At 58.1% G+C, this 18126-nt stretch overlaps 1 protein-coding gene across 2 annotated transcripts in view; it reads left to right on the top strand.

Annotated features, from left to right (window-relative positions):
• Positions 1–16747, top strand: part of SSBP3 (single stranded DNA binding protein 3) — a 149609-nt gene extending 132862 nt beyond the window's left edge. For both annotated transcript variants that reach the window (XM_062191392.1, XM_062191393.1), the window contains 10 exons: positions 76–152; positions 4823–4887; positions 5470–5518; positions 6014–6049; positions 6793–6847; positions 8087–8157; positions 14553–14631; positions 14748–14776; positions 14859–14960; positions 15271–16747. In XM_062191392.1, coding sequence (XP_062047376.1) covers positions 76–152; positions 4823–4887; positions 5470–5518; positions 6014–6049; positions 6793–6847; positions 8087–8157; positions 14553–14631; positions 14748–14776; positions 14859–14960; positions 15271–15300 — 593 coding nt within the window. In that variant the 3' untranslated portion in view covers positions 15301–16747. The remainder of the gene's footprint in view (positions 1–75; positions 153–4822; positions 4888–5469; positions 5519–6013; positions 6050–6792; positions 6848–8086; positions 8158–14552; positions 14632–14747; positions 14777–14858; positions 14961–15270) is intronic.
• The last annotated feature ends 1379 nt before the right edge of the window (positions 16748–18126 follow it).

Genomic DNA, 18126 nt, shown 5'->3' with positions numbered 1-18126 from the left:
GGCTGCCGGGAGGGCCCCTCTCTCTCCTGGGCAACCCACAACTCACCTCGCTCTTTCTCTCTCCCTCTCTCTCAGGCCACCCCAACATGGGAGGATCGATGCAGAGAATGAACCCTCCCCGAGGCATGGGGCCCATGGGGCCTGGCCCACAGGTAAGCAGCCCTGGGCCTGCCCTGCGGCTCCCTGGCTGCCTGCGCACCTGCCCTCCCTCCTCCCCCACTGTCTGGCAGTCAGTCTCCCCCGCCTCTCAGCTCCCGGGGGCAAAAGGAAGGGCATGGCTTGCTCCCGCCCTGCCTGTGGCAGCTGGCCCCACGCATAGCTCAGGGCAAGCAGACCTGGTAGAGGGACCCCCAGGGTACCTGGGGAGGCTTCCAGGGGCAGACCCCCTGGTGGGGTGGGGCAGGTCCTAGCACGTGATCTAGGGCATTTGAAAGGCACAGGGTCTGGAGCCCTGAGCCACCTCCCACCTGGCTGGGGTGGACTTGATGGCTCAGGTACAGGATGAGTGGACAGCGGACCCCCTCTGCGTGCCACTCCCCACTGGGGTGTCCTTGGGCCGCTGTGGGTTTCAGCAGGCCTGTTTCCCCACGTGCCAGAGGATGATGAGTCTGCCTGTAGGTGTGGTTCTCTGTGAGAGGCCAGGCTGCCGGGTCCGGCACCCGCTCCACGCCCAAGCCTCCGCCAGCTGCACATACTGGCTCGTGCCTGACCAGAGGGCTCTGTGGCCAGCAAGGGCGTTCCTGAAACCTCTGGAAGAAATTATCCCTAGTACCCCATCTGTGTCTTGTTTGAACCCCACAGCTGCCCCATGTGGCCAGCCCTAGACCTCAGACCCCAGAAGGAAGGACCACAGGGTTCGGCCGACAGGCCATTCCTGCTCTGGAACTTTCTCACAGCGGCTCCTGCCCCTCTGAGATTGTGGGGCTGCAGGGAGTTTGCTGGGTCCCGCCCTGTTATTAGGGAACTGTCCAGGACCCGACCATCTGTAGGATCGGAGAGGGGAGTCACGCCCTGGCTGCCCCTCCCTGTCTGTGCTGCCTGGGGGGGTCTGCCTGGCTTGGCTCTCCCTCCCTAACTCTTACGGGTCTGGGATTCTCTGCCCCCCACCCCCTTACTGGTTCCCCTGGGGGCGGAGTCGGGAGTGGCTCCTCTGTAGGCGGGGCCGCGAGACCCTGCCTGCCCACCCACCCCTCTTGCTCCTTGGGGGTCTCAGGGAGAGCCTTGCCTTCTGCCTGCCCTGGGCTCTTGTTTCTTCCTTCCGCAGCGTGTCCCGCAGTGGCAGTCACACCGCCGGCCGTGTGTTTAGAAGGCTGTGGAGCATGGGGCGGTGATTCAGGCTCGGGGGAGTCCAAGGAGGGAAAGTTGGAGCCTCGGGGGCTCAGCAGCCGCATCTGTGAAATGGGAGAACTGGACAGGGAGGGTGAGGTTCTGGCACGGTGCCTGGTGCAGGGCAGCCCCTTAGCTAGCGGTTTCCGTTCCCCCGTGCTGGAGACGTGACACCGATGTTCAGGACTCCGGCTTCTCGGGTTAGATGACTGCGTTTTGTTTCTTTTGCTTTTCATTTTTTTTCTCTTTTCTGGAAAAGTCCGTAACAGTTTGTGAAGCCCGTACTTTGAAAGTTCTGAAAGCTCTAAGTGGCTGTTAGCAGGCCGTCTGGTGAGAGCACAGTGCTCCGGAGGTTCAGGGCTTCCTCCTGGCTCGGCACGGGTCTCTTTGTGTCTGTGTGCCTGGCTGGCAGTCCAGCTGCAGAGAGGGGAGCCTCCTGGGCCCAGTGGGGGCTCTCCTGGCCTCGCCCCTGTAGGGTCCCCACAGTGGGCGAGAGAGATGCTGGCCCAGGGTGAGGCAACGGACCCATCCCCAGCAACCTCTCTTCTGCTTTGCAGTCTGTGGAGTAGCCCAGAGATCGCACTGTACTGAGAAAGTTCGGGAGCGGTCACTGGCTAAGAGCAGTGTCAGTCCCCACTGCAGATTCCCACATAGGCGTCAGCACGGGGACCCCAAATGCCTCCTTGCACACGGTTCCCCGGGCCCGTATGCGTAGAGTGCAGTCTTGGGTTCCACAGCCAGGGGCAGCCTTTGGTGCACAGTGACCCTACTCGGGACACCCACATCCCATAACCGAGTGCCTGGGTCCCGAGTGCCGGCTGCACTGCTGATTCCAGCCTTGCTAACGTGTGTCCTGGGAGACAGTGCTGGTGACTCAAGTACTTGGGGGCCTGTCACCCACGTGGGAGACCCAGATTGAGTTTTGGGCTCCTGGCTACAGTCTAGCCCAGCCCCAGCTGTTGCAAGCACTTGGGGAGTGAACATTAAATAAATTAATTAAATAAAAAAGTAACATGTAAGGACGTAAGTAGTAACTCTGCTTTCAAATAACGAAGTATTTTTTAAAAAAAAGAAACATGGCCCGCCCATGGTTTCCCATTTTTGCATCTGATCTCAACACATAGTGGTGCTCACTGCAAGCTTCCTGAAGGCTGCCCTTGCTACTATCCCTGGGTTGTGCAGAAGGCGGGCTCACATTCTGCAGGAAGGGGACACGGTCCGTGGGACATGGGATGGCGTTGGGGTGTGCACGGCTGTCCCACCCTGCCCACAGTGAGCCCGTGAGGTCGGCACCTGGCTGCCTGTCTTGCAGGTGAGGTCCTGAAGGCCCAAGTCAGCCCGACTGCAAGGAGACCTCTTTCCCTGCCCTAAGTTCAGAGCTCACACCTATCCTGTCCCCTGCCCACCGGGAGTGACTGGGGCTGTACCCGTGGGACAGAGAGAATGGGCCGGGGAGAGCCCACCTTCTCCCCACTTTAGCTTTGGAGCCCAAAACTTCCAGGCCCACCTGTGCCCAAGATGACCCCTGATGGCCACCCCCCAGCTGACCCCACACGCCAGCCTCACCCAGGCCTCTCTGCCATTCTGAGTTGCTCCAAGGGAGGTGTGGCTTTGAGATGCTCTCCTTTTTTTTTAAGACTTGCTTATTTATTTGAAAGGCAGAGTTAGAGAGGGAGAGAGAAAGAGAAATTGATCTTCTATCTCTTGGTTCACTTTCCAAATGACCACAATAACCACAGTTGGGCCAGGCCAAAGCCCAGAGCCTGATGCTTCATGGGTCTCCCATGTGGGTGCAGGGGCCCACACACTTTGGCCATCCTCCACTGCCTTCCCAAGCACATTAGCAGGGAGCTGGATCAGAAGTGGAGCAGCCAGGACGTGAACCAGCAGTTATGTGGAATGCGGGCATTGCAGGTGGCAGCTTAACCTGCTGCACCAGGACGCCAGTCCAGGTTAGCTGGCTTTAGCCAGGGACCACTCTAGAACATTCTAAACAAGGAATAGGTATGACGTAGTCTCAGGGCTTCTTTTATAGATTTCAGAACCAATTGGAGCGACATTGCAGTTTTTCACTCCATGTTGTGTTTCCGACCAAATGTCCCAGAGGGGTCACCTGGTCCATTGCTGTCAGGGCCTGGGACAGGCTTCACTCTGGTTTTGTGAAACAGCCAGCACCCAGGAGACAGTAGACACTGGTGCTTGCTGAGCCAGCTCTGAGCACTTTGCGTGGCCATCAGTGTACGGCGGACACCTTCCTGTCCTAGTGTTTCAGCGTGACTTGTGCTAGAACGAGGCTGGCACTGCAGGGGCTGCTGGCCGGGCTTGAGTGGCAGGAATACAAAGATGCTGTGGCTCAGGCGGCCACGGTGCTGCTCCCCAGTGCCGCCAGCCCTGCCCTGGCCCTGTGATTGGGTTGGAGGCTTTGGCCCAGCCGAGGGTCGGATCACCCTCCTGGCTTGTCTGCAGGTGCAGGAGAGCCCGTGGCTCCCAGGGCAGCGCTCGGTCAGGCCATCAGAACCCCTCCAGGTTCTCCTAGGAGGGCAGAGCTGGAGCACGGCCAGGCTCGCTTTACCTCTGTGCATTCACCTCTTCTCACCTGCTTCCATCACCGTACTGGGGGCCAGGCTGTGCTGGCCGTGCACAGAGTGAAGAGGGGGTGAGATCGTTAAAATGCAGTCTCCACTCCAAGGGGCACCTGGAGTCCAGCGGGAGTGAAGATGGGAGACAGACTTGTGGCCAGGAGCATAAGCCAAAGGACTGCTGGGAGGCGTGGGGACAAAGGCTGAGCCCCAGGGGCGGGGCGTGCAAGGCCTCCCTGAGCAGCCGAGCAGCCGAGGGCAAGCAGGAGCCCGCCAGAGCAGGAGGGAGGCCCCGTGTGATGGGAGAGAGGTCAGGGGCGCCTCTGGCCCCCAGTCTGCCTCCACGGGGTGTGCTGTGCCAGATCCCGCTCTGGAGTTTGAGCCCTGTGTAGACTCATCTGTCAGACAGAAAGGCGACCCCACATGCAGAAATGGGAGTTCCCTCCTGCTCCCCCAGCTCTGAGACGCACAGGCCGGGGTGGGGCGGGATGCGCTGGGCCGGAGGCTCCGGGTAGGGGGAGACTGCTGTCTGCACCTGCCCCGCCAGGCCTTGTAGGAATGCACTTGTTGCACGTGCAGGTGGCCCCAGGCCGCCTGCCTCCCTGGCCTGCTGCGGGCCCAGGATGGGGGCGGCCAGCTTGGCGGCCATATATCTCAGAGATCAGGGTCTCGAAGCCCCTGGAGCACGGTGCACACGCTGCCCATGCCCTGTGCTGGCTTGTGCGTGCGCTCCCCGCCCTCCGCCCTCCGCCCCCCACCCCCTGTCCTGCACCGTGGTCTCGGAAAGAATGTGTGCTGTTTTCTCAGCGGCTCCTCAGCACAGACTAACCCTGTGGCTTCTGTTGTCTGTCTCGTTTTCCTCCCCTCCTCCGGCCCCCTCCTCCTGCTCACAGACTGACCCTTGGTTATCGTTGCAGAATTACGGCAGCGGCATGAGACCACCACCCAACTCCCTCGGCCCCGCCATGCCCGGGATTAACATGTAAGGCAAACCCTTACCCTCAGAGCCCCTGCTGTCCCCGCCCCCTGCCGGGGTGCCATGGCGGATGCTCTCTGGGCCTCCTTAGTGGAACGGGGCTTGTTGTCCTTGTGATGAGAGGTGCCGTGTGGCCCGGCCAAGCCTCCCGGGCCTGGGCCTGCTGCCTGGCTCAGCCCGCCCCACCTTCACAGTGAGCCGGTGAGGCACTTCCTTGTGGGAGGAGGCCATGGAGCACAGAGAGGTGCAGCCACTTGCCCAGGCTCACACCGCTGTGAAGGGCGCAGTAAAGACGTGAAGCCCTGGACCGTCAGCCTCTGGGCTACTGCTTTAGTGATTTCTGGTCTTCCTGTGGGATCTGGACTCCCTGGGAGAGTGCGCGCGCAGGCTGGGTCTGAGATCGGAGACCTGTAAGTGCTGAGTGTCAGCAATAGTACACCCGATTTAGAGTCCGTAGATCTCTATCTGTGGAACGACCCGTGGCCACCCACAACCCGCCGACCTCTAGGCTCCTGGTAGTGGCTGGCTGCCTGTGGAGGACAGAGCGTCTTTTTCATTCGTTCATACTCTGTGTCTCTCTTTCTCCAGGGGCCCGGGAGCTGGCAGACCCTGGCCCAATCCCAACAGTGCTAACTCAGTGAGTACCCAGCTGGGGGGTGAGGGGTGGGGTGCAGCAGGGAGAAGGCCATGTGTAGGTGCACGCCTGGGAGGAGCGTGTTGGGACAGCAAGGCTTGGCCCCTGCCCTCGGCCGGCAGCTGGGAGCCCGGGCTCAGGGAGCGCTATTCAGAGGAGAGCTCCCACAGATGTGCTTCCCCGCTGACGTTCAGAGGAAGTGAGGAAGGCCTGCTGTGCCGACGGTCCAGGGGAGAAGGCCGTGGGCGTGGGGGCAGCGCCCCCTTGTGCTCTCCCAAACTGGAGGGCCCCCTACGCCCCCTGCCTCTGGGCTCCCACACGGGCTGTGGGGGACGGCAGGCGAGGCCCTGGGGTCAGTGTAGCAGAGGACTAGGCTGGGCTCCCAATCCTGGCCCTAGGGAAGCAAAGCCGGCAACTGGCTCACTCCTAGAAAGAGTGGGGGCACTGCCTGGCGGAGGAGGCGGTTCTGACCGGGGCTCTTCTGCATCTTGTTTCCAGATTCCATACTCCTCCTCGTCGCCCGGTACCTACGTGGTAAGTGTCGGGCTCTGGGGCCCCGTGTGTCTGACCACATGTGACTGCAAGTACAGGAGAACCATCGAGGCCCTGCCTCTGCTTTTAAAACACATTCAGGCCAGCGCCGCAGCTCACTGGGCTAGTCCTCCACCTGCGGCGCTGGCACCCAGGGTTCTAGTTCCAATTGGGGCGCCGGATTCTGCGCCAGTTGCTCCTCTTCCAGGCCAGCTCTCTGCTATGGCCCGGGAGTGCAGTGGAGGATGGCCCAAGTCCTTGGGCCCTGCACCCCACGGGAGACCAGGAGAAACACCTGGCTCCTGCCTTCGGATCGGTGCAACACACCGGCCGTGGCGGCCATTTGGGGGGTGAACCAATGGAGGGAAGACCTTTCTCTCTGTCTCTCTCACTGTCTAACTCTGCCTGTCAAAAATAAATAAATAAATTAACACAGTCAGATGAGCCCAAGATTTAGGTGGCCCAGAAATCTCCAAACCAGCCCTGGGAGGCCGCCATCCCCTGGTTTCGCCAGCTGGGTCGTGTGTGAGCACACATGTGCACACGCATGCCACGGTGCCTCTTGGTTTGAAGAAAGGAAGGGGGACCTGGGGCAGTTCCCCCAGAGCTGAAATCTGGTGGCTGGGCGAGCACTGGAGGGGTCTGGTGAGGGCTGACTGCCAGGCAGGCCCCAGGAGCCTTGGCCATGAGCTCCCCCCATGTCTTAGCGCCAGGGGGTCTGATACCACTGTCTGTCTCATCTCCAGGGACCCCCTGGTGGTGGCGGCCCCCCAGGAACGCCCATCATGCCTAGCCCTGCAGGTAAGAGGGTTGGAGGGTCGGTGGGTGGTGACACTTGTCAGGGTCCCTGGGGGCTGGGGACTGAGCCAGGGCTTGACAGCCACTCCTTCCTGGGCAGCACAGCCTCCACCAGGCCATTGGGTGTCCAGTGACTTGGGAGTAGGAGGCCCCCAGTGCCACCAGCCCATGTGGCCTCAGCCAGGTCACTTTCTCTGGTTCTCGAGTGCTACTTTGTATAGGAAAGGGCCGGGCAGAGCAGCCTGGGGACAAGGGCTCCCCTTGCCCTTGGCTCCCTTTCGCTAGGGCCAGCCCGGGGCCTGGGTAGGCATTTCCCCGGATGGCTGCAGAGGGCCTCTGGGATTCTTTGTTCTGGGACCAATGTCGTCTGGCGCAATAACCACTGGAGTTTCTGTCACTCAGGGCTCCTGGTCCTCTGTGTAAGAGGTCCCTTGTTGTTTTCTGTAAGAGGGCACATTTACACACACGTGGGCATGTGCACACACACACATGCACAGGTGCACAGACTCACAGCATCACATCTTTCCCAGCTCAGAATAGCAAAGCAGCCAGCTAGAAGGAATGCAGCATACAATCCTTACCCACCCCAAAAATAAACAGGGAGAGGTAGTCAGAGCTCTGTCTGAGAAAGCGCAGCACCTGCTCCTGATGGGAACTCTGAGCAGTGTCCTAAGGAGACTCCACCGGGTAACTGGGGAGCTGGAGGGGTCCCGCAGCTGCTCCGCCGAGGGGTGGAGCCGGCAGCCGCTCCGGCTGTTTCTCCTGCTGCTGCATGTTGATAAGCTTCGTGACCGACGCTCAGACTGGGTCACGCTAACCTGCTCCACAGGGGAACTGCCAGGCAGGGCAGTCCTCAGTGATGGGCAGCATTGCCCTGACCCTGACCCTGACCCTGACCGGGTCACAGTCCCTGGGGCTGCCGGCTCACTGCCCCCACCTTGTGTCGGCCGGTGTCCGGGCACCAGCATTGGCTTGGGGTGGGGAGCGCCCCGTGCCACATCAGCACGGCCATCCAGACGCCCTGGGATTCCTGGTTTCGGGGTTGGGTGGTTTTCACAGTTGAATTTTCTGTGATTAAAAACTTTGTGAATCTTCATTAAATACAAATTAGCCAGAAAATGGTGGTACTTAGAGGAAATTTTAAGTGATAAAATACAAAAGAATGAGTTCAAGTGCCACGAGTTTGTTTTAATTAAGAAACGAATTAATCACCTCCACTTGCGGGTCTGCACTGTCCTACAGATTCCACGAATTCCAGTGACAACATCTACACAATGATTAATCCGGTGCCGCCTGGAGGCAGTCGCGCCAACGTAAGTGTGCCTTCTAATAATTTACATATCAGATACCATAACAAATCATAATTAACTTCATCAGCTGAGGGGAAAGCAAGTTTAATTGATTTCAGCCATTTGTTACCAAAGGCGAATAAAACAAACCGTCAGAAAAGTGATTACCTCCGGGCAGCCCAGCTCGGGGTGGGGGAGGACGAGGCGGGGCCCAGTACAGCCCCTCTGCGAGGGCTGCCAGGGGAAGCCCTGGGCCGCAGTGGCCTCTGGGCCCCGGGCCCTTCTCCTCTGACCAAAGCGCCACCCTGGCAGTCCCTCACTTTCAAGGCTGTAGGAGCCATGGGTGGAGACAGTAGGAGCAGGGCACCTGCCTGCCTCGTGCCCCTGCCGTGAGCTCTGTGACCCCTGGACTTGGTGGCAGCTGGCAGGGCTGTCCCCTCCCTTGCCTCTGTGAGGGCAGCTCTCGATGGACGTGGCAGCTCCCACTCTACCTGCTCTGGCTCTGGGTAGCCACCACTCCCTTCTGTGCTGCCTGGGTCCATAGACAGGACTGGTTGGAGTCGCCTCCACAGATCCACAGACAGCCCTTGGAGCCCCACGCAGGCAGAGGGGAGCCGGAGAGCAGGGCGGTGGGCTGTAGAGCCAGGGGATGGGCTTGGGGCCCCACAGCGTGTGTCTACATGGTTGATGGGTGCGGTGCCTTTTGGGGCACTCAGTTTGGTTTTGCTCCTGAGGTGACACCTGAGCCACCCTATGTGTTAACTCTCACGTGTGGGCTGCAGATGTGCAGAGTGGGTGCTGCACCTGCCGTGTTCTGTCCCAGTCCCCAGCTTCACCGCTGTCCCTCACTAGGGCGGCCAACCGCCCGATTTTAGCACTAACAGCCCCGGGTGCTGCGCAGTGCCAGGACACACATGCTGGTCTTTGACGATGGCTGCAGAAGGCTGATGGGAAAACAGAAAAACCCACACAGAGCTCCAGGCTGGGGCCGCATGGAAGTGGCCCTGATCACCTGCCTCCCTCGCTGGCAGTGATGGCTCAGGGTCGTCCACGGAGGCTCGCCCACCTCACATGGTCACGGACAGTGGCCGGCTCAGCCTTTCCCTGTGGCTGGTCTCCTGCTTTGCTTCGGGCCAGGACGGTGCTGGCCTCGTTTGCGACGAGGTGGATGTGATGGCTGTGTTCTCTGACATCAGTGCTGAGATGATGAAAGTGGGAAGGGTGACCGTGTGACGCAGACAGCACTGGAGGAGCGGAGAAGACGACTGAGCAGCTGTGTGGTTTCAAGGGCACACACAGCCAGATCCAGGTAGCGGGCTGTGCCGTGCACCTGAGGCTCGCAGAGAGGGGCCAGGGACGCCCACTGGAGACGAAGGCCCCCGAGTGAGGGGTGACAGAGGCACATCCTCCTAAATCGAGACTCTCGTCCCAGGAGAGCCCTGGGCTCACTGGAAACCAGCAGTTGCCAAATGAGCTCGGGCGCCCTGGAACTGACACCATCAGCTGCTCCTTCCCTGGATTGTGCCTGAAGCTAGGAGGTTCCATTTCCTGATCAGAGGCGGAGACTGGAAAGGCTTGGGTGTGAACAGAAGGGAGCAGTGTGGCAGTGACCCACGCTGGGGCTGCTCGCATGGAGCGGGCTCTGCCTGAGCTTCCGACAGCCGCGCTTTCTCAGTGTGTTGAGCGACGCCTCGGATTGCGGCAACAGATTCCCAGCGGCTGGAGGGCGCGGGGGCTCGAACGCTGGAGCATCGTGCCGTCATCCTGACTCGCGTGCAGCTTTTAATGAAACTGCAGAAAACGTAGATGCTTGTTCTGTCCAAATGCACAGGGACTTGGCTCACCCTTCACGATTCTGGCAGGCGGTACACAGTTCATCTGAGCCGATTTCATTTAGTCCGTAGGCTTCTTTGCAATGCCTGCTGAATGCCCCGCGCGCCTTGTGCCCGACACAGGAGGCCTGATTGGCCTCCCTGTCATTCCAGCCTTTTCCTAAGCAGCGTTTTCCTTCACTTTGCCACTTCCCCAAAACACGCAGAAGGACGTGCTGAGGTTGTGGACTTTATAGAAATGGAGCAGGGCTCCACCCTGTGCCTGCGAGATGCCATGCGCGCCGACCCTGGGAAAGACAAGAAGGATGCCCTCCAAGTCCATCTGCAGCTGCATTGGGGTGGCCGTGAGGAACGCCCGCAGTGTTTCTGCAGGGCTGGTGGAGGGGCTTCAGGAACCAGCAGGGGCCCCGACGGAGGAGCCGCCTGCGCCCAAGCTGTCTGGTGCCACCGGGAGGCTGCGGCAGAGCCTCGCATACAGCGAAAATGATGACTCGGTTTTTGGTAAAGGTCTCAGAAAATGTCGCCACGAAGAGCAGCCACGTTGGCCAGGAAATTCCTCAATTTCTGTTTCAAAACTTTCAGCTTACCTGGAATCCACAAGGTCGCATTCTCTCTGTGCTTTAAAACCGGCTGTCCTGCGAGGGGTGCGGTCTGCCCTGGAGTGTTTGCAAATGACAGCCGGCCGGCCTGCAGCTGCAGAGGCCTGGATGGAGAGGCGGCTGGTCGGCCAGCCCCCGCCTCTGCACGCAGAGTGGACGGACACCCTGGAAGCTAAAGGAAGTCCTGTAATCCCAGGAATGCGTGCTAGTGAGGAGCAAGCTCGTGTCCTCCACTTGCAGAGGTTCTGGACAGGACGTTAACACGCCGGGTGGACACCAGGAAGCAGTGTCGTGTGGGCTGGGTAGAAGCAGAGCGTGTGTCAGATGACTTTTCTGGCAATCATGTTCGGGCTGACCAAGGCATCGAAAAGAAAAGTAGGCTGTCCCGAAGCCTGCAGGCAACTCAGAGAAGTAATATTAGAACAGGAAGCCTGGGGCCAGCGTTTTGTGGCACAGCAGGTTAAGATGCACCTGTGGCGCTGGCATCCCACGTGGGTGCTGGTTCAAGTCCCACTTGCTCCATTTCCAGTCCAGCTCCTAACTTATGCACCTGAGAAAAGCAGCAGAAGTTGGCCCAAGTTCTTGGACCCCTGCCGCCTATGTGGGAGACCCAGATGGAATTCCTGGCTTCAGCCTGGCCTAGCCCTCATTGTTGTGGCCATTTGAGACATGAACCAGCAGATAGAAGATCCTCTCTATCTCTCTCTCTCCTTCTCTCTCTGTAACTGCCTTTCAACTATATGGACAAATGTTTCAGATAAAGTAGGGGCAGAACATCCTACTGTGTCATGAGGCCAAAAGAAATGCATCTTAATCATCTTTAAAATTAAGTATTGGCAATATTTGTCCAATCAGTCATATATATATGTATATATATGTGTATATATGTATTATATACAATATATAATCTACATATATATGCACAATATACATATTTAATATGTATTATATATCATATATGTATATGTGTGTAACATATATTATACATATACATGTTACCTTTTTAAAAAATCTTCCATTTCTGTATCTTCAGAATACACAGTAACATAGCGTACAAAGCTTAAATATCCAATAAAAGGTTAAAAAGTTACTGTATCAGAGGACAGGGACATGCATGTATTCTCACACATTCATTTAATCTTCCCACTAACTGCTACTAACTGCCACTGTTGACCAGTCCCACAACTGGCTGTTGTTTTGTTGAAATAATAGCATTCCTGTAACGAAAGTAAATACGCCAGGAAACAAGTGGCGCTGGGATGCCTGGATAGTTCCCTGCAGTCCAGTGAGGTTGAACGGCTTCCATAGACCAGAGCACAAACATTAATTCAGTGTGGACCACAGGCCAGAACATCAGGACCAGCATCACAAAACAGGAAGAAGAAATGGGAAAGTTGGCTTAAGCAGAACCAACGTAGATACAACACCTAAAGTACAAACAACAAGGAAAGAGTAGATAAATCAGACTTCATCAAAATGTAAATAAGTCGTGTGCTTCAAAAGATACCATCAAGAGAGAACAGACAAGCCACAGAAAAGAGGAAGTATTTGCAAAGCATGTATGTGACCAGGGGCTTGGATCCAAAATATGTAAAGAACTCTCACAACTCAATAATAAAAAGAACCCAATTTAAAGATGGCGCAAAGGCAGCCATGCTGTGGTTCAGTAGGTTACACTACCAGCTGTGATGCTGGCATCCCATATGGGTGCCGGTTCGTGTCCCAGCTGCTCCACTTCCAATCCAGCTCCCTGCTAATGGGCCTGGGAAAGCAGCAGCAGATGGACTCCGGCACCTCCATGGGAGGAGGCAGTTGGAGTTTTGAGCTCCTGGCTTCTGCCTGGCCGAACCCTGGCCGTTGTGGCCATTTAGGGAGTGAACCAGCAGACGGAAGATCCCTCTTCTCTCCTTCCCTCTGTAACGCTGCCTTTCAAAACACTCAATGTGCAAATAACTGATAAGCGCATGAAAAGATGAGGCGATAAATACCCCGCGCGCCCACTAGGATGGCTTCCATTGTGAGGACGTGGAGATGCTGGAGCCCTGCTACACGGCCTGTGGGAGGGTAGAATAGTGCAGCTGCCTTGGAAGCAGCAGAGCTGCTGGAGACGTTAACTGTAGAGTAACCGCCCACCCAGCAAGACTGCTGTACGATGTCTGCCGGGGACAAGTGAGGACCTGCACCCAGCGCGGTAACTGGTACACGCACGTCCGAAGTAGCGTCAGTCACAACGGGCGAATCGGAGAAACAGCCTGAGTGGCCCGTCAGCTAATGCATGGGTAAGTGAGACGGGGTCTGCCCACACAGCCGGCTGGGCTGCTGTCAGTGAGAATGAGGACAGCGCTGTTCACGCAACCTCACGGATGAACCTTGAAAACATCTAAAGGAGGAAAGCAGGCCACGGACGGCCAGGGGATTCATCCACGTGGAGTGGCTGCAGACAGCAAGTAGATGCTGGCGGACTGCTGCCGGGGAGTGTTGTCAGGTTGCTAGTGGTGACAGTTGCGACCCTGGGTGTGCACTAAGAACTGTTACATCATGTACCTTTAATTGGTCAGGTGGACCTTGCATGGATTATCTCTCAATAAAGCTGTTTTAAGATATTTAAAGTGCACAATAATGTACATCAGATACCTACTTCCAGATAACATTTAAGTACTGACATTGATGTTAGTATAATAGCACACACGTGTGTGTGATTGTACTCTCAGGTTTTGGGGGTTTCTTTGCTCTGGTGTAGCAGCATCCTGGGTTGGTGCCCTAAGAAGTTCACTGCCTTCCTCACATCACATGGGGGAATCAGCATGAAATTTGCTACCACCTGGCAAATTCGTCCCAAAGCCTGAGCTGCCTTTATGGGCCATGGGGAACATGGAGATGCTGCCCCTCCCCCGCCACGTGGTCAGTGGACAGCTGTCAGCCCCAGCCCCCCCTGCTGTCTGGCTGGGCCTTACTGTGCTCACGCAGGACCGCTGTCCAGAACGACTTCCGTGACCAGCTCTGTTGCCCACACCCCCTCCTCCGTGGTGTTGGCCTGTTCTGAGTCCTCTGCCTCCCTGGGAAGCCACAGCCACCTTTTTTTCTCTTAAGGTTTATTTATTTTATTTACTTGAAAGGCAGAATGAAAGATCTTCCAGCCACTGGTTCACTCCCCCAAATGGCGACAACAACCAGGGCTGGGCCAGGCCAAAGCCAGGAACCAAGGACGCCCTCCTGGTGTCCCGCATGGGTGCAGGGGCTGAAGCACGTGCGCCGTCTCTGACTGCCTTTCCAGGCACATCAGCCAGAGGCTGGATTGGAACCAGCACTCTGGTGCAGGACACCGCACTGCGAGCCATGGCTTACCCCGCTGTGCCACAGGGCCAGCCCCTGCACCTGTGCTTTCTCCACAGCCCTTTGGGAGCTGGGTGCCTGTATATCTGTGAGCGCCTTCTCCAGGCTGGGGCCCAGATGTGACTCAGCTCTGTGTCCCCAGCACCCATCCCACGAGCCAGCCAGCCCCAGTTCTGTCCCCTCCGCCCCCTTCCAGGGTGTATGTGGAGCCTTGGCTCTCTAGAATGGCCATGGCTGTGGGAGGGGCCCTCTGGCCCTGAGGATGGAGGTGGAATGGATTCGGCCTCTGAGCCTCTGACGTGTCTGTCCCAAGGCCTAAGGTGGTGTACCCTAGCCCCACCACCCTGTCCCTCAGCGAACCCCAGAGCATGGAGGAGGCCCACCTGCCGAGTGGGAGGCTGGGCATCTGCGCTCCAATCCCAGCTCCTCCACTACCTACCCAGAGACCTCAGGCAGAGCATTCCCCACCTCAGCTGAAAAATGGCCTGTGGAAGGCTGAGGCTGGTCTGGCTCGCCCGCCGCGGGAGGGAACAGAGCCCTGCCAGGGTCCCAGGAGGCTGTGTGGGGCCACCTCCTTGCCCTGTCCGCAGCCCCCATCCCCATCCCACGGCCTCCCGAGGTGCTCTGCTAAGCAGCGCCCCTGCTTCTCCCTCAGTTCCCGATGGGTCCCGGCTCGGACGGCCCCATGGGCGGCATGGGCGGCATGGAGCCCCACCACATGAATGGATCATTAGGTGAGCAGCCGGGCGCGGTGCGCGCAAGGGCACTGCCGGGGTGGCCGAGGGAGGCGGGCGCGGTGCCCCAGGAGCCCAGGGCGCCGGGGACTGAAGCAGCTCTCTTCTCCTTGCAGGGTCTGGCGACATAGATGGACTTCCAAAAGTGAGTGCCCCCGCGTGCCCCGCCAGCACCCCGGCCGCGTGGGTGGGCGGGGCCGCGGGCTCACCCTGTGCTCTCTCCACAGAATTCTCCTAACAACATAAGTGGCATTAGCAATCCTCCGGGCACCCCTCGGGACGACGGCGAGCTGGGCGGGAACTTTCTTCACTCCTTCCAGAACGACAATGTAAGCCCCGGCCCTGGTAGGGGCAGCCGCGGGCGGGCACGGCCCGCACACCGGAAGTCCGAGGAGCCCACTTCCGGAAGTCCGAGGGGCCCACTTCCGGTCGTCCCGGGAAGGGCGGTCCGCGGCCCCGCGTGGCCCAGGGGTCCCGGCAGCGAGGCCTGGCCGTCTGCCTTTGCCTCCAAGAAGCAGCTTTGGGTCAGGCAGCTTCTGAGGGCACCCCAGCGGCCCCCAGGCCCGGCTCCTCCGCGGGGGCTCCTGGCCCCTGGGCCCGAGGCGCTCACCGCCACCCCTTTCTGCTCCTCCCTTCCAGTACTCTCCAAGCATGACGATGAGCGTGTGAGCCCCTTGTCCGCGACGCTGAGAGCCGGCATTGCAGGCGGGAAGACGCCAGGAATTATGCAAGAAGAAGTGAGGTGTCGGTGCCCAGGAGCCGGGGAGGCCGCTCCCCACCCCCGCCCCCGCCCCCCGCCTGTCCCTGTTTTAGTTTCATGCAATAAAAAGGCCGAACTTTTTATTCCATAAAACGTGAAGGACAGAAACTCAGAATAAAAATATATTTCAAGTCAACACCAGAAAAACCCCGCCCCTCGCCCTTTCCGATGGGAGCTTTTCTGTACATGACACTTTTATTTTGTTTTTGTTTTTGTTTGGGGTTTTACCGTTGTTGGGATTTTTTTTTTTTTTTTTTAATTTTCAGGGGGAATTTTTGGGGGGATTTTTTTAAATGGAAGCTTCTAGCAAGCCCCTCACCCCACCCCACCCCAGTCAACCTCTTTTTTCTTTAAAAAAAAAAAAAAAAGGAAAAAAAAAAACAACCAAAACCCACCAGCCCTGCCTCTGTACCCAAGCCCTTCCTTCCACCAGGAAAGCTAGTGTAGGTGTGAAGCCTACTACACTGTCTTTGTAGCCATCCAAAAATAATAATAATAAACTGGACAGTTTACAATTGGTGGTTTCTTTCAAAAAGCCTTTTTTGGAAAGAGAAAAAAAGGAAGTCACCTTTTTCCACTTGGGGTTTTTGGTTTGGGCAGTGCTTACGGAGGGGTGTTCTGGCCGAGCGGGCAGTAGCAGCATCCTTGAACCCAGAACCCGTCTCATCGTGGGGCCTGACCACCTGCCCCCTCCCAGGATCAAGCCCCAGGCGAGACGCCCACCGCCGGCGTGTACTGCGACCCCAGGACTGCTGCCGCCCCTCTCCGGGACCTCTCCTGGCCCTCATCGGCCCTCACGCCGCTGTCTTCCCAGCGAGACTCCTGCCAGCAGGGTGGTGGCAGCCGGCCCCGTCGGAGAGGCCGCCGCCGACAGGACGGCTATGACCTGGGACGTGGAAACTGTGACCTCCACTTTCTGGTCCTGGGACCCTCGGCTCCCGGGCACGGGCACGGGCAGGGTGGGCTGGAGTTTGCATTTTCTTGTTTTTATTTTGTTTTGTTTTGTTTTTCTCTTCGTCCTTCTTTTGAAAGATGGGTTGTTGACCAGAATTGCTGTGTATATGCTTGAAACTGGAGGGGGAGACTTGGAAAAGCTGTGGGGGGTGGGGGGACACCAACAACCAAGCGGACGTGCTGTTTCCGGTCCCGTCTTTATTTTGTGGAGCCACCGAGCCTGCTGTGGCCTGTGCCCTCCCAGGAGGGGCGACAGTGGCCACCTCGCCTCGCCCACCATTGGAACCTCTGTGTCTTGCCCTAAAGACACCCCGATTCTTTGTACATTGACACTCCCTCCTACCTGCCCGCCCGCCCCGTAGCTGGTCTTTGTTTTGCCCCGCCCTTTCTGATCCATGTATATCATATTCTGTGCGATATCATCTGCCTGAAAAAAGACCTTGTGCGGATTATTGGGAACATTGTAGCTGTTTCTGTGTTTTTCTTACCTTGTAGTCTGGTTCTGAATTAAGAGAGGAAAAAAAAGTAATTATGATACATTGTAGTTTGTGTACGATATATGTTGATACGTTTTATTAAAGGGACATCTTTTTCCGCAAGCCCTTCCTGACATGTTTGGGGATCGCGGGTTGGAGTTGGATTTGATGACACAAGGCAAGGGGCTCCTTGGGCACAGGGTTCTGTTCCTGGCTCGTGCAAGATGCTGCCCTGTCCCTGGGCGGGGTGTGGGTCTTCTCTGGAGAGCTGCAGAGGCCTGGGGTGGGGAGGGAGGCGGCTGGGAGGGGAGGCCCTTGAGGACCCTTTGAGAGCTGCCTCCACATGCGGATGTTTCTGATCCTTAGAGTATGATAAGGTCCCTGGTGTCCCGGCTTTCCCTTTGGGTACTGGGCCACCGGGAGGTTGGGTTTGTTTTTGGTGAACGTCCCAGGCCGTGAGGACTCTGTGAGTGGCACAGTCTGGCTTGGACTTCAGAAGGTTCCCGCAGGCTGTGTCCTGGAAGATGGTGGGAGGGCCCGGGCAGGATGTGGGGACAGCCATTCCCGGCCTGCAGCCGGGCAGGAAAGGCAGAGGCTGGGGGAGGTGGCTGCCCTGGATGCCGACTTGCAACATAGAAAGTGGAACTTCTTTGCTTACCTGGAGCTCTGGGGCCTGTGGGGGGTGGGGCAGCACACATGCCCCCAGCAGAGTGTGCACCCGGTCCAGGGGTCTCGGGACCACATGGCAGACTGCCTGGCTCTGATCTGTCCTTTGCCAACTTGCTGTGTGGCCATGGGCAAGAACACATCCCTGCTACACACGTGGGGAGACTGGCCAGGACTGACCTGCATTGAGAAGGCCCCCAGCACAGCTAACTGCCGCCAGTAGGCCCTTGGCTGCCACCTGTGCTCCTGGAACAAGAGACAGCCCAGGCAGGAGCCCCAGAGGGGGTGCCCTGGTGCAGGACAGGAAATGGCCAGGCCTTAAGAGCCCTGCCACTGTGCACCCCACCACCCACCTCTACCAGCACAGCACTCCCTGCAGCCTCTCAGCCCGTGGACCTCGGTGGCCAGCAGTTCCCTGCACCGCACAGACGGCCCTGGTGAGCGTTGGGTCGGGCTTGGCCTTCCCCAGGGGCAGACCTGGAGGAAAGGGCTGTGTCCTGTTCACCAGTGTTTCCATGACGCGGCCCTACCGGGCCTGGCTGCTAAGGATTCAGCCAGTGGTGAGGGCAGGAGGAGGAGTGTCGCACCACTCCTTCCACATGAGGCCACGTTTGAGGCCATCACTGGAACCTAGGTAGG

This window comes from Lepus europaeus, chromosome 5 (assembly GCF_033115175.1).
Source record: "Lepus europaeus isolate LE1 chromosome 5, mLepTim1.pri, whole genome shotgun sequence".
NCBI lineage: Eukaryota > Metazoa > Chordata > Mammalia > Lagomorpha > Leporidae > Lepus > Lepus europaeus.
Note: the sequence above shows the minus strand (reverse complement) of the source record. Positions and strands in the feature narration are given on the sequence as shown.